The following is a 15,103-nucleotide window of genomic DNA, read 5'->3' as shown; positions in this document are numbered from 1 at the left end:
CTGCTCCTCTGTATTGAAACTCTAGAACTTGTTGCATGTGCAGAACTGAAGATTTCACAAACTCAGCTGTATGAGTTTGGGTATGAGTAGCAGGAAAGAGACAGGCCAAGCAAAAGGTCACCTTAGCTCTCTAGTTTTCTGCTAACCTGTCCTTCAAAGCCTTCACTTTTTGTAGGATGTTTGATTTTAGGCACTGTAAAATCCTTCAAATGAATAGCTGTGGGGAGAAAAAAAAAAAGCTGAAGTGAATGAATGATGAGATTGGAGCATTAGGGAGACTGGGCTGTACATGTGCAAAACAACTTATCAGATATCCATAGAGTCCATGTTACATAAACAATGCCCCGTGATTTCTAAAATGCCCAGGATGATCTCTACATCAAAAAACCCAGAGATCTCAGGTCTGTTTATTGTATTCTATCTTTCTGAAGAAAGAGCTCCCATAGCAGCTTCTTGTAGGAAACGTCTGGAGAACATTTTGTGTTGTGCCACTCAAATATCCGAGTTTGATTAGAAGATTTCATTTTAAAACACTGTTCAATAATCCTACTCCCATCAGCTGCTGCCATTACCACAGCATTGGTGCAAACCTTGCCAGCACAAGCACTGGAGTCAGTAATCAAACTTGGATCTCTGGTATGTGCTGCAACCACTAGACCAGGCTTAATTAGATCATTTTTCATTTTTGTTTTCAAAAGAGCCAAAGGCAGTAGTGCACATTACCAGCTAATGATCTATTTGCTGTTTAAAAAATGAAGGTGTTTTCAAATTCTATGAGTGTGAAAAGTCAGAAATAATATAAATGCCTTTTTTTTTCTCCCCAGTCTGGATGCACTCTTCTTTCTGTTTAACCCTTTCATTCCTACACTTCTACTGCTTACCTGTTTTCAGTAAATATTGAATGACTTGAGCAGGCACCAAAAACAAGAGTGGCAAAAACAATTGCAAGCAGTGAGCACTGGGGCTTTCTCTCTTTATAGCAGTGGTGGGTTTGCTCATTTGCTGACCTGCAGGTATGCAATATCTAGTGTAGATGAAAAATTTACCTTCAAATTGTTCAGCAGTTACACAAAATGTACCTTCCCCAGTCTGGAAACAAGGCTTAGTTTTAAAAAGTAAAATATTTTAATCTTATTGTCTTTTCTTAGTCTTAATTTTGGTCAGGTAATAATTTAATTTGGTTATAGCAAAAAATCAGTGACTCTTAGGCAACCTTAGTTCCTATCCACTAAAATCCTGAGCATGACCTAAATTTTGGCAACACAAATCATTAACCAGCCAATGTACTCTGGGATCAGAATTGGACTTATAAGTAGTTAGTGTTGTATGAAATAACCATGAAGGATTGCTCACAAATGAATTCTCATCTACTGCTCTATCATACACACCTTGCCTGGCACATCAATCTGTCAATCTTAAATCCTTATTTAGTCCCCAGTGCTGTTTGAGCATCTCAGTTTTTAATGTATTCAGCCTCACAGCATCCCTCTGCAATACAGGAATGCTGCTATTCCATTTTTAGAAAGGAAGAATACAGATGCCAAGTCTGAGGAATGCAGACACCATGTCTGTTGCTGAGAGTACATGCCTCAGAAGTGGGGTCTGCACTGTAGTTGATAGATGCTTCTGCTCTTCCCTCCTCCCTTCCAATTTCTCCTGTGGAAAAGGAGACAGATTAGGAGCAGATGTTGCTGTTTGCTCACAGGCTGTAACTGTGATGATTCTGATAATTTAGTCTGGTGCTCTGTCTTGTATGGGCTATTGGACTTCTTTGACAGAAGGAAGTTCTTGGTCCAGAGCATGTTTTAAATCAAAAAATGCCAAAAATCAACTCAAAGTTGCTAATGATGCAGAATTCATCTGCAAATCCCTTCTTATGCTTAACAGACTGCAGTGCCACTGGTGAGAAGGAGCACATTGCAGAGTTGAGGCTCTCCAAAAGCCCCTGTCACTCCATTGGTACTAAAATACACTGAGATGCCAAGTTTGGCATTTCTTCTGCCTTCAGCTGTCGTGGTAAGAAGGAGGGGGAGCAACACTCTTCCTGTCTGGCACTGCTTGCACGTTTTTGGACTTGGGAGATCAGCAAAGAGCAGAACACATTCGTCTGCCCTGCAAAGCAGCCACATGCTCCAGCCTTAATTATAGCCTTTAATGAGAGCCAGGCAGGCTGGGGTAGCACAGATCTGACCACTTTGGGTGAGCTTGTTGACTGATGCACGTAGCCAAATTCATGATTCCTGTTCCTCCTGTCACCCATTCATGTTAGCTCCGTGATTTCCTCTCCAACACACAGCTTCCAACGCCACTTGCACTTTAAATTGGGCTGATTTTATTTTCCCTTTACACACAGTTCAAATTGTGTCAAATTTTTGTGGTGATGTTATTAATACTTGAAAACATGCATGATAAAATTCTGACAGACCTTTAATTTAAGTACCTCTTTAGGGCTTCATTTTACTTTCAGCACTGCCAAGCATTGCTTGTACAGTGAAGAGTCTGTCAGCTTTTGCATTTCTAACCATCACCCTTTAATAATTTAAAATGACTGCCTACCTGGCTATTGAGGTCCTGCTCTAATGGGAATCTGCTCCAGATGTTTATCTGTAAAAGCTTTGGCCTTTTTCATGCTAGGATAACATTCATACAGTCCTCCATCAGGTTCTCAAATAATTTTCAGGTAAAGGTAGTTAAGGGTTTGAGAGTGCACAAAATGATCCCCTGGTTTGACAGATAGGAAAACAAACAAAGGGAGAGAATTCTATTTGTCAGAAGCCTGAGGGATGCAGGCTGTATTTTAAAATAGAAAACATATCTGAAACGCCTCACAGAAGCTCAATAGTTGCTTTAATAGTCTCAGAATGTCTAGTTTTATATCTCATTTTAAAAATGTGGCATTAATGGATGTTTACATATTAGGACTAAGTGCACTAGTTTATTAAATGGTAGTGCAACTATAAGGCATCTGATGGATTTGAACTGAAAGGTCAAATGCTGTTAAAAGGCTTTAAAATTATTAAGAGTAGCAATGATTGGTACCATGCTCTACTTAAATATTTTCTACAAAACTTATGGAAGAGTTGCACACATATCCAGATAGCCACATTAAATTCTTTGGAGGGCACACACAGCTTTTTCACTAGCCAATCTAAAAGTTTTCCACTGTTCTGGGCCTGTTTCATGTTCAAAACCCAAAATTTACTTAACAATCTGCATCAAGCTGTCACAATTTTTTATGCCATCTAGAAAAGCAATGCTTGTGACATGGGTGCTAAATTAATTATCGTTTTGTGTGAAGCTGCCTCCAGGCAGGCTTTTTTCCATTCCCATTTTGGTTGTGCCCTGCAAATTATGTTTGTTAAGTCACGTGGCCAATTCACAGCAGTTCTGAATGATTGAAGTTATAATTATATTTTGTTACATATGACAATTGTGACTGATATTCACAGTCAGACCTGGTTGCCTGTTGTGTAATGTAACAAACACAGAATGAAAGTTAGCCCTATTCCTAAATTGTCTGTAACATAATTGAGACATAAAAAGTGGATGCAACAAACATTAGAAAGGTACAGAATAGAAGTGATAATAGAAATAATTACAAGAAAGTTAATGTATGTGTAATATAAATAAGGTTAATTCTCTGCTGTACAGTAAGATTTACTTAGAGGTTTGATGAACTAGCAATTTAAAGCCAAACAAATCACAGCACCCAAAAATGATCTTCTGTGTGACTGAAACCAGAGCTGACTTGAATTTGAGAAGGATTTTTAACCGTGCTATCCTTGCATATGTCTTTGAAAAGATGAATGTGTCCATTTTTAATTAAAGCAACACTTAATAAAAAGCAACAAAAATGCAGAACACAACTAAATTAAATCAGTCTATAAATCTACCCTTTGCAGAAATGCCACATTTACACCTAAAGTCTTCAGGTTCAGAATGAGCTACAAACACAAACAATTAATCTGCATCCATGAATAACTATTAATCTGCATATGAAAGTGTAACTACAGTGTCCTGAGATCACCCCAGCACATGCATAGAAAGGACTGACACCAGCCTGTAGGAAAAAATGAAAGATGTATCATTTATGGTCAGGTTTTGAAAAGTACTTGAGTACCAAAAACATAAATTATTTACTTCACTGAGTTGGACACTTAACTCCAATAATCACCTTTTTAAAGTACATCTTTCTGCCAATTTTGTACCAATACACAAAAGTGTTCTTCCCACAGAGTATTATTTTAATTCTCCTTCAAGTTTAGTTTTAAAGGATGAGAGTTTTCATGGAGGAACATTTTAAGGTAGGAATCAATTCTTGCTTATAGTCTGATTTTTTGCTCTCTTGCTTCAGTCATGTCAGTTAATAATCTCAGTTGTTAATAACATATGTATTTAAATAACACTCTCCCAGCTGAATATTTGCACCTTTCAAATATTCCTGGCTACAGACTGCAATTGATATGAAATCTCTGACCAAAGTGCAGTGATCTTTTTTCTCATGAAGGGCTCCACAGCTCTGTATAATCCATAGCCCAGAGCCCCACCAGCCTCAGCTGAATTCTGCACACCCTGAGTGATGTCTCCAGCACTAAATCGCTGCCCAAGACACTCAGATGCACAGTTTTTCTTTTGTAAGAGGGATTCCTCTTAAGACTGATGACTTTCGTAAAGCAGCATGAGGAAAATTCATTCTGCATGTCATTTGGCCTGACGTGGCACAGAGGCAGAGCTGGAAACTGGCCTTCCTTATCCATCTGATCTGTAATCTCTACAAGGATATTAGTAGTAGAAAATAACAGTATTGTAGAGACAGAAATTGCTCAAATAATAACTTCCTTATATATGAGATTTTATTCATGAATATGTGCTTCCTTTCTCAGATAAACGGCATCCATTCTTTTCTAAATATTCCAATATTATTTTTCAGATATACAGGCCAGTTCTACCAACATTTCATTTCTGTTCACTGTTGGTGCTCTCTAATTCTATGTAATTTTAATTAAAGAAGAATTCTGAGACAGTCTCCCCCTGTGTTACCATCAAGCATACAATTAACTGTGTACAATTTCTGCTGGGAACAGTCACACAGTGATTTCAGATTAATAATTTATTATTGCTTCCATATTTGTATAAAAAAAAATAGAAAAGTTAGCACAGACTAACAAAACATCTACTCAAACTGCATATGAATTTGGAAAGATTTTTTCCACAGTGTAGAATTTAAACCTGAGGAGCTCATAACTTCATCCTATGGACAGTGAAGATAAATAATCTGTAGCTTTACACTCCAAGATGCATGTTGGAAAGCCCTCACTAAAGGCTCAATCAAGAAAAGCAATACAAGCAATTTCATGCACAACCTTTCATCATCTTTTTGGTGTTGAATAAGTGATTGTTCTAGCACTTCCAGTATTGAAGATCCAATTTCTGATCTTGACTGTCCTGGCATTTTCTTCAAATTAGAATCAATATCAAAATAATCGTAGCAGTTGGCTTTTTATAAACAGAAACATCTGTGCTGATGTTTTCCAGCAAATTCCAAAAGCAGGGATTTTAGTGTAGCTGCCCCCTCCTGCTCCTTACAGTGCTTCAGAAACAATTCCAACAGTTCTGCAGAGAGCTCCCTTGAAAGCTTCTTAACTAAGATCCTTCCCAATCAAAGGAATAAACAATACATCTGAGGTTTCTTCAAGCACTGAAGGAAACAGCCAGAGAAGTCACTTGAATGCTGTCATAATGGCAAGAAAAAAGTGTTTTTGAATCAGAATATTCAGAACAGTTCATCACTGGGAAATTTTCCTAGGCTCTCTTGCTATTGTCTTTCATGATTTTGAGGGACTATTATGGCATATTATGGTTTGTGCCATGAAAGAGACTCAGGCACCCAGTAAATCAGAACAAAATGCAATTTAATCAGATATAAGAGTTTAAATTTACACCTAAGCTGATTTATTTCCTGTCCAACAGAAAACCTTCAACTTTTAAAAACATATCAGCCTGAACTAACTGCTTTGAATTGGTACTCAGGAACAATTCTCCTCAAGAGGAGTAGCACTGTTCATATAGTCAAAATTTTTTTCCTGAGTAGATGCATCCGTTTGCAAATAGGACTGTTTTGGGGTAGAGGGATACCTAAATCAAAACTCAAAACAGTGTGACAATATCTAATTTTGTTGTCAGAGAGAATGGCAGAGCTTCTAACATTTTAAAACTGTTCCTTGCCTTTGATGTCACTTTTGAGAATCTCGCAATTTTTTTGAATACAGGGTGGGGATTTTTGAGTATTGTTCCAGGCAGTTATTTTTTCAAATATTCAGTCTTTTTCATGATTTAGGAAATCAACAAGTGCCCATGCACCTTCAGGCTACCCAAGTTATCAATAATCTTAATGCAAGGTCTAAGTGCTAAACAAGTACTTTTTTTTTTCAAGTACTTTTTGAACACAAACTTCAGACCCATCCTAAGACAGCTGTTTGTACAAATTAGTGGACTGTAAGTAATCAACACTCTCATATATGAGCAGAAATCTTTATCTTAATTTGTTGGAGCAGTTTATCTTAATATGTAGGATTTCCCTCAGCTAAGTGAACAGAAAGTTGCACTGAGCTTTTGGAAGTGCTCATCTGAAATGAGCTCACTCTCATGTTAGCAGGCACGATGCAGAAGACACCCAATCCAGCAGGGTCAGAATCAGAGCAATGCCCCACTGCACCTGAGCAAATGTGTTACCATTTTCACTTCCTTTCTGCTTTTCAGAGTGTTTCAAAAATAGGAGTTTTAGTTAAGAGCAAGCCACAAAGAAACACTTGTGCCCACCTGCCCATTTCCTTGTGTAAAAGATGTTGCTTGAGAAACACTTCCAGAAAAAATAACTCACTTTAAAAAAAAAAAAAAAAAAAAATTAAAAAATTGCATGTATCTTCTTTGGTGCTTTCTTGAGATAAAATGTGTCTTAATATTTTTTCCAGACATTCGGGACAGTGGGGGACCTAAGCCTGTGATGGTGTATATTCACGGAGGGTCCTACATGGAAGGCACTGGAAATTTATATGATGGCAGTGTTCTAGCAAGTTATGGGAATGTGATAGTCATCACAGTCAACTATCGCCTTGGGGTACTTGGTAAGAAGCTTTCAGCTTTCCACTAATCCCTGATATCTGCAATGCAATTCATATTATATGTGAGAATGTACTTTAAAAAAAAAAAAAAGAAAAAAACAGGCAGAAGAGCGACAAGTACTTTTAAATTTTCTTTGTCAGATAGAAGGTTTGTATTCTGGGGATGGGATGTAAAGATATTGCAGGTGTTTTCTGGAAGAGCCTGCTGTTTTGCTGCATGAAACAGGTATTCCCATTGCTGAGCTGTCCAGGGAGAAGAGTTTCTCTTTTCCTTCCCTCCCCACCCCCTTTATTTTTGTTTCTATGAATAATACTGATGCTCTAGTTCATAGACAGGTAAATTAATTTTTAAAAATAACTTTTAAGCCATAGAGGGCAGGGTTTCCTATTGGAAGGAAAGAGACTAACTTTCAAGTACTGTGATTTTTTCATGCTTTGAAAAAGTGAAGAATGTTATGAAAACATTTTTTTGCCTGTTTGCTTTGAACTTCATTGTGGTTTTAAAAGTGGTATGGGTGTCATTCAAGTACCTCCAGTGTTTCTTTTCCAGCTAATTAATTAGAGAATGAAGGAGTTACCTTTGATTGTTTCAAATACATTCAATAGAATGTGCTTGTGCTGTTGGTAGAGGTGTGTGGTCTCCCTCTGGTACCTTGGATTTATGGAAAATAAAAATCTCTCTGCTATTTTCTCAGAGTAGTCACATGCATGGTATCATCCACCAGCTCTTGAGACAGTGTGGCTGTTAGGGGCCTTTCCTGCATATTCTACCGAAATATTGCATGCTAAGACTCCTGAAAGCAGGAGCTGAGTGCTGGGATGTAACAGAGAATAGAACAGTAACTCCAGAACACTTCCATAGGTGTGAGGATATTCCCTGTGACATCTGAAAGGCTGTGACAGACCAAGTGTCATTCACAGCAGAGGATTTATTCTGGAGACCAGTCAATTTTATTTTCAAATGTCTGCTACTCTGCTTCACTTTTGGGTTGTTGGTTTTTATTCGTCACTGCTCTGTTCTTGGTGTTGTGAATTTTCTTAGCCTGGTCCCAAAGTGCACCGGTTCTCTTTGCTCACCTGGGTAATTGTCTTCCAACAGTTTCATTTTTGTTAAAAATTTGACATCCTAATTTCAGGGGGAGGGAATGGATTTTGGCTTTAGGTTTCTTAAATTTAGTGTACTGCAATTGTGTTTTACAAGAGACCAAATAATTTCCAGAGACATCATAACTATTATTGTCTGGACTTATTTCCTTGGTACTGGAGGTTTCATTTGTGTGATGTAACACTTTAAATAAGGAAGTTCTGGTTTTTGTATGGTTTTCCTCCTCCTGTTTTCAAATTATGTGATGACTTCAAGTCCTGGACACATATTAGCAGTTAATAATCTGTTACCTGTGCCTCTAATCAACATTTCAGTTTGACACCAGTGCCTATCTTTGCTGTCTCAAACATTCCTCTGTATTATATGCTAGTATAAAAGAAAGTATCTATTATCTGAAAGGGCTGTTTATTCTTGTATACTATTTAGTCTGATTCCTAAGTCATTAGTAATTGCAGTGTTTAAAAGGACTAGTTGTTTGAAAGATGGAAATTAATACACCTTTGTTGATGGTAATGGTTTTTCCACCTGTAAATTTACCCTGATCCCTGAGGTAACCCACAGCTAACATCTCACTGAGCTTAGGAGGATTTCATTTTTGTTCATGTCTTTGGGATTCTTTGGGCTTCATGGTCTTTACTGAGCCTCAAGGGTCAAAGAGCTGATTTTATTTGAAGTGGGAACTATTACAGTAAAACCTCTAAAATTCACAGCAGAATCCAGTGATTGGTATGAATACTTGATGCTACTTTCTGCAAACCCAGTGAAAGGTTTGCAGGGTTTTCTTAGTAAAACCAATGCTTTTTATGTAGAAGTCACACACATCTATTGTATTTGGTGCACTGCCTCTCTGTCATATATTAAATAAATAATGCTGATGTATGATGAAATAGGTAGTGGAGAAACAGAGCAACAATGAGAAAAGAAAGTTAGAACAGTTTAAATTTTTCCTGCTTTTCCTCATTTTCTAATCTACAAATACCATCAGAGTAGGTTTGTGCATAATCATCAGCTTTTGACTTTGATATTTTGAAACTCTTGCTCCTCCTTGTTCCAGCAGAATGCTTCCCTTTGCAGTCACATGAAGATATGGATTTACAAAAACATAGGGAACAAATTCTCAGTTTCCCTTACCTGATCCTATCCCACAAGGCAAGAGGTGCAGCTCCACTGCCTGGTGCCTGTGGATACTTGGATATCACCTCACCACAGGCAGAAGGAAAATGTAAGGAATTATTAATCACATGAGAAGATGTAGGGATGAAATAAGGTCTGTCTTCTCCCTTTTATGTGGCCTTTACTGGTCTGGTTTCTTGTATCAGATTTCTGTGGATATTTGGCTTTATGTAGGTGATCTCTGTGAGTCGTCTGCCATCGTTTCACCAAGATGTTGACTTCTCTTAAACAAATAAACTGATAAATCATTATCATTCTGATAAAATATCATGTTTAGACATGAAATAGTAACATTTTCTTCCAGACCAATCGTGATGGGACTGGGAATGCGTTTTGATATTAGGTTCCTCACAGTGCTACTATTAAGTCCACAGTAGACAGCTTTTGATGCAGTTCAGATTATTTTCCTGTTTATTCTGAGTTGAAAGATCCTTTGTTTTATGAACTAATCTCCTCGAGGAGCTGCATTTTTCGGAGATGCAGGATTTACTTCTAAATAAAATGTTAGATAATGCTTAAAAGTGAAATCCATTTGGTAAAGAGAAAACAATAATGAAAATAAAAGAATGATGGAGCAAATACATCTAAAATGAAAATAAAAACAAAAAAAAACAAAACAAAACCAAAAAATAACAAAATATACTAACTAAACAATAAAAAAAAAACCCCCAAAGCCCTGGTGAGTTCCCTGGCCCAATTTTGCCTTTGAAAGAAGTCTGAGAATGAAAGTCTGTTAGAAACTGTCCTTAGATAAAGATGATGGAAAAGAGAACTCTTTGCCCTGGGAAGTTGGGGGCTGCTGAATAGGAAGCCATTGGAAACACACCATGTCTTCTTTAGATTCTTTCTGAATGCAAGTCTTGTGCAAGCAATTTCACCAAGAAGGAATACTGCAGAAGCAGTCTAACAGCCTTGAAGGACAGTGCAGATATATTTATATGGCTTCTTTGTGGGAAAGGACAGATATGAGGACAGGTTTGGATTTTAAACTCAGCTGATAGGAAATGTCAAACGTTTACTCAATATATATTCACCTGGTAAAAAGCAGGAGCATTTTATTTAATTTTCATTAAGAAAATTGAAAAGAATTATAAAAGGAGTCTATTCAACATCCAGAAAAGATCATGATGGACAGATTTAATACTGCCAGTGCTGTTTGCTGTGTTCTTTCTTATGAAAGGTTTATTTAGAGAGGGAGAATGTTTTGGGTCACCATTGGCTACTACTGCTTTCAATTTCAATAGTGGAGAGAAAGGACAGAGCTGGTTTATGCTAACTGGGAATTTGTTTCTTCATTTTATTAATTTATACTCTTTGCTCTTGGTTATCTTTAAGCCACAGAACTCTAATAGAACTTTCACAGAAAAAAAAGCATTTGTATTGAAGCTCACCAACTGAACAGGGGGAAGGAATAATGACTTAGAGAAATCCTAGTTTGAGCACCGCTTTAAATTTCCCATTTTTACCTCTTTAAGAGACAGTGGTTGTCCCTACAGAAACAGTAAATTGTCATTCCAAGGGTCTGGGTCAAAGGTGGCAATAAGTAAAAAGGAAAAATGGTCTGTATTTTGTGTTTTCAGTTAGGCATTCTGATAACATCTGCCTTGGGGAGGCTAACATCCTAAACTTTTAGACCAAAATTCAGGTCAAAATGGAAGCACACCCATGAGTGAGATTGTCTTCCTTATGCCTTCTTTAACTGTATGAAATCTTCCCTTTTGAGGAGGGTATAGGAACCATTATTGTCATTTAATCTTGCATTTATACTGTCACCCCTTAGTTTGAGAATATTGTCTGCGATTACTGAAAACACTTGTCCAGGTGTTCCACCACTTCAAGTTTCATTTTTTTCCTGTTGGTTCTTTTAATCCTGCAAGTGGAGTCACTGCAGCAGACTGAAAGCTCTGATAACATTACTCAGTACATTATTTCCCAAATAACTGCACTGAAATCAATGGGGCTCTTCAGTGCAGGGCATCCCCTTGTGACAGAGCCTGGCTGCCCATAATTTGAAGTGATGTGATGAAGAGCGAGGGTACTGGAAAGGTGTTTGTTCCTCGTGCACAGAACTGCTTCTGAGAAGAGCAGTTCTTAGAAATCTGTTGTGTTTTCCAGCACAAAATTCCATTTTTCTGTAGTGTGTTGTGTGAGCCAGCTCTGCTGGGCTGCAGCATTCATGCCAAATAAAACACATTAGTGACAGAAAACAGAACAAAGCAAAAAATACTGTCACAAAAGCCCTTAACTTTTTTAGTTACTGCTGGAGCTTTATGGATAATTTAGGGACAGAGGATGAGTCTTATGGTACCATAAAATGTTTTGTTGCTCTGTGTCTGGATACATTAGGAAAATATCTCAGGTTTGATCACATTTGCTGCTGTGCAGAATGATGCCAGCCTGCAACCTCTGACTGGCCAAAGAGGTGCATGAAATGCAAGGACACAGCCCTGCAGTGAGTGCTGGGCAACCTCTGCCAAGCCCAGAATTCCTGCCCTCATCCATCCTGCTCTCAGCAAGGAGCTGCACATTCCCAACAGGCCAAAAAACATAATAAAGCACAACCTTTCCTTTAGGAGCAAGTTTATGTGCATCAGTGCTGTGGCAATTCCAGAACTCAGCCTGGTGAATCCCTCCATGGGATGAAGAAGTATCAGCTGACCATTTGCAGGTCACAGAGATGAGGATATATTATAATGAAAGCTACTTCAGAGCAGCTTGGAAGTACCTGCCTCTTTCAGGAGTCTAATTCCATTGGGATTGACTAGAAGGTACTGTCTTGTTTTGTTTTAATACCTTTCTCTTTTTAAATATAATAATATACCATAATTTTTTTTTCCCATTGCTTTCAAACTAGATCTGCTTTTTTCACTGCCTTGTTATTCTCTTTATTTTGACAGCATGGTAACACTACTGAAAATATTAAATAGAGGAGTAAGAATATGATTCAAAATAATGTATAAAATGTAGATATAACGCTTCCATAAATTGCTTCATATGAGATTAAAAAGCTTTGGTCCACTTTATAAAGATATTTGTATGAACTGGTGTTTTGTTTCACTTAAGTATTTTTGCAAATATAGCCTATTATGTTCTTATTCTGCAGCCTGGAGAGTTGTCTCTCCTGAAAAGAAGCCTTTTCACTTCAGTAAAAGTAAGCATCTCATGACATAGTGGCTATTCAGTGAAAGTAACAGTGCAATAAGAAGGTTTATGTTAGTTAGCTATCAAAGGAGATCAAAAATGTACAAAGACTCTTTTTCCTACATTGCTTAGATTGTGGGGTTTTCTTTTATAGTTCACAATTTAATATCCAGTAAAAGTGGGAAAATGTTTGATCATTAGCTTTGGTGACAAGCACATCCATTATCTTTTTATGAAACCTTAAAGGTACTGTCAGGAGATGGCATTTTATTCCAGCTTTGCTGCACCTCTAAAGGGGCTCTGATGAACCTTTTTTCTATTATCCATTTCCTAAGATGTTTGAGTAAAAGTGATAGATGAGCAGAAGATTATATATTATTGCCTAATTAAAACTACATTACATTGAAAGTAAAGATGGAAAATTAATAGCAAAACACATCAAAATGTGCAGTCAAAAATCATTCAAGTTTTCTGAAGTGGAGGAACATGCAGGGAATGTTAATCTACAAACACTTTTAGGGACCCCTGGCAGCTTCATAACAGTTTTCCTTTAGGTAAAAATGAAATTTTAATATTTTAGGATTATACAGTAAAGAAGGTGTCCAGATGGCCTGATCTGATCCCACCTTTGCCTGGGGCATCACAGAGTCTTGGTATGAAGCCCTCCAAATGAATTTGATTCTAGATAAATAGAAGGAGTTAAGATAGAGAGAGTTCTGCAGTTATCTATTCCCCCTGGTGCTGTACTTCACAAGGGCTGATTTACACATCCTTGGAATTCTAAAAATGTATTAGACAATTCTTATTTAATATAGCAGGTAACCTTGGGGCAGCCCAGTTTGCAGGAGGCCCAGGCACTCATCTAGATTTGCAGTGTCCTAATTTCATAGGCCCATTAATAGAATTAGCATTCAAATCTCAGACCTGTTGTAATTAATGATATTTTAGCAGGGCTTTTTTTGTGAGTTAGTGCCAGCCAGAGGGAGGTGGGGCATGCAGTGGAGCAGAGGAAGATTTCCACACTTGGTCTGTACCACCAAAATGACAAAATGGATGTGAGATAAACAATGGGTTATTGACTACAGATCTTTAAAGGGTCAACTGCAAAGCACAGTAGGCAAGATATTTGTGAAATGGGAACCCTGCATAAATAGTGGACTCTTAAAATGAACCATTTCTTTTCTATTTGTGCTTTTTCTAGCAGAGCCAATTGACATTATCCACCTGCTTGGATAGATGCTGACACGCACCAGATTCAATATTTTTTAGGGTACAGAAGCATAATTTTATTTGCCATTGAATAGGTTTCTATCTTGGTACAGGTACATTTTAAATAACATGTTTATTCTGATGTTTTTCACTAGACTTCTTTTTTGGTAAACAGGAAAATAACAAATAGCAAACTTTAAAACTATTCATTTAGGCATAAGAGCAGTTTGTGTCATTTCTGTCAAGAAAAATTACTTTTTGGTAAGATAAATTTCCTTCATCAATATTTAATCATATAATAAAAGTATCCCAGTTTTTCTAAATAAAAGATTTATCTTTGAGAGCTGAATAAACTTCAGCATGATAATATTTGCAAAATAGGAAGGAAAAAGTGCTCACTGAAGACAAGCTATAAATACCTTACTGCCTTAGGAAAAAAAAAAAAAAGTTGAAATCTTTGACCCTATTATCCTACATGATGTTATTTGTAATTTTTATCAGGAACTCTGTGCTCCTGAGCTTTATGCAGCTGTAAGTCATGCCCAGAAAAGAAGGTGAATGAAAATTCTTCCAACATTTATGATTGAAGTAGCAGGACAAGTAGACAGAATATTTCTAAATTCCCAGTTGACAGCACTTAATTACATATATTAAAATAGTTTTCTGAAGCTGAAATTAAGCACTTCTGTATACTGTGGGGCTTTGGAAGAAATAGATAACTTGACAGGGATTTCCATTGCAAATATTGCTCTCATTTTTCACACATTTCAATTGCATAAAATTCCTCATTTTATGGGTTTTTTCGTGTGCAAATTAGTTTACATATATGGGCACTAGCTCAAATATTATTCTGATACTTCCTTGATGTAGTACCTCATGATATTTTTGAGTCAGTTGAACAAGATCTGTATTTTAAGGCTGTAGCAGCACTTTTTAATGGTTAAAAAGAGTAATGTGAGCAATAGATCTAGAGGTACAAAACTCTCTTGGCAGCAGTACTGGCAAGAGAGGGTCCTAAATTTTTTCTTCTATTTAATGTGTGATCCATGTTGGCCTCAGCCAACCTAGAAAATACTACAGTAAAAATGTTGCTATTTGCATTACCTTCTAATGGAGAATATATAGAAGACTGCATTGTTTGATACACTGATTTCTTATATCCCCAGAAGTACTGGTAAATAAATATTATTTTGGCAAAAACTGCATTTGAATACATTATTACATGAAAAACTGCTACGTGAAGGTCTCTGAAGGGCCAGAGGAAATGCTGTATATTGGTTAATGCCCCTTGTTAAGCAAAGTATGAAAACTGCCTTCCAGCAAATATAAATACTAGATACTAATGCATTTGTAA

General features: G+C 37.1%; 1 protein-coding gene across 1 annotated transcript in view; it reads left to right on the top strand.

The window, feature by feature from the left end:
* Positions 1-15,103, top strand: part of NLGN1 (neuroligin 1) — a 305,713-nt gene that overhangs the window by 110,337 nt on the left and 180,273 nt on the right. Inside the window, exon 4 of the mRNA XM_058843989.1 lies at positions 6,972-7,124. Coding sequence (XP_058699972.1) covers positions 6,972-7,124 — 153 coding nt within the window. The remainder of the gene's footprint in view (positions 1-6,971; positions 7,125-15,103) is intronic.

This window comes from Poecile atricapillus, chromosome 8 (assembly GCF_030490865.1).
Source record: "Poecile atricapillus isolate bPoeAtr1 chromosome 8, bPoeAtr1.hap1, whole genome shotgun sequence".
In the NCBI taxonomy this organism is placed as follows: domain Eukaryota; kingdom Metazoa; phylum Chordata; class Aves; order Passeriformes; family Paridae; genus Poecile; species Poecile atricapillus.
Note: the sequence above shows the minus strand (reverse complement) of the source record. Positions and strands in the feature narration are given on the sequence as shown.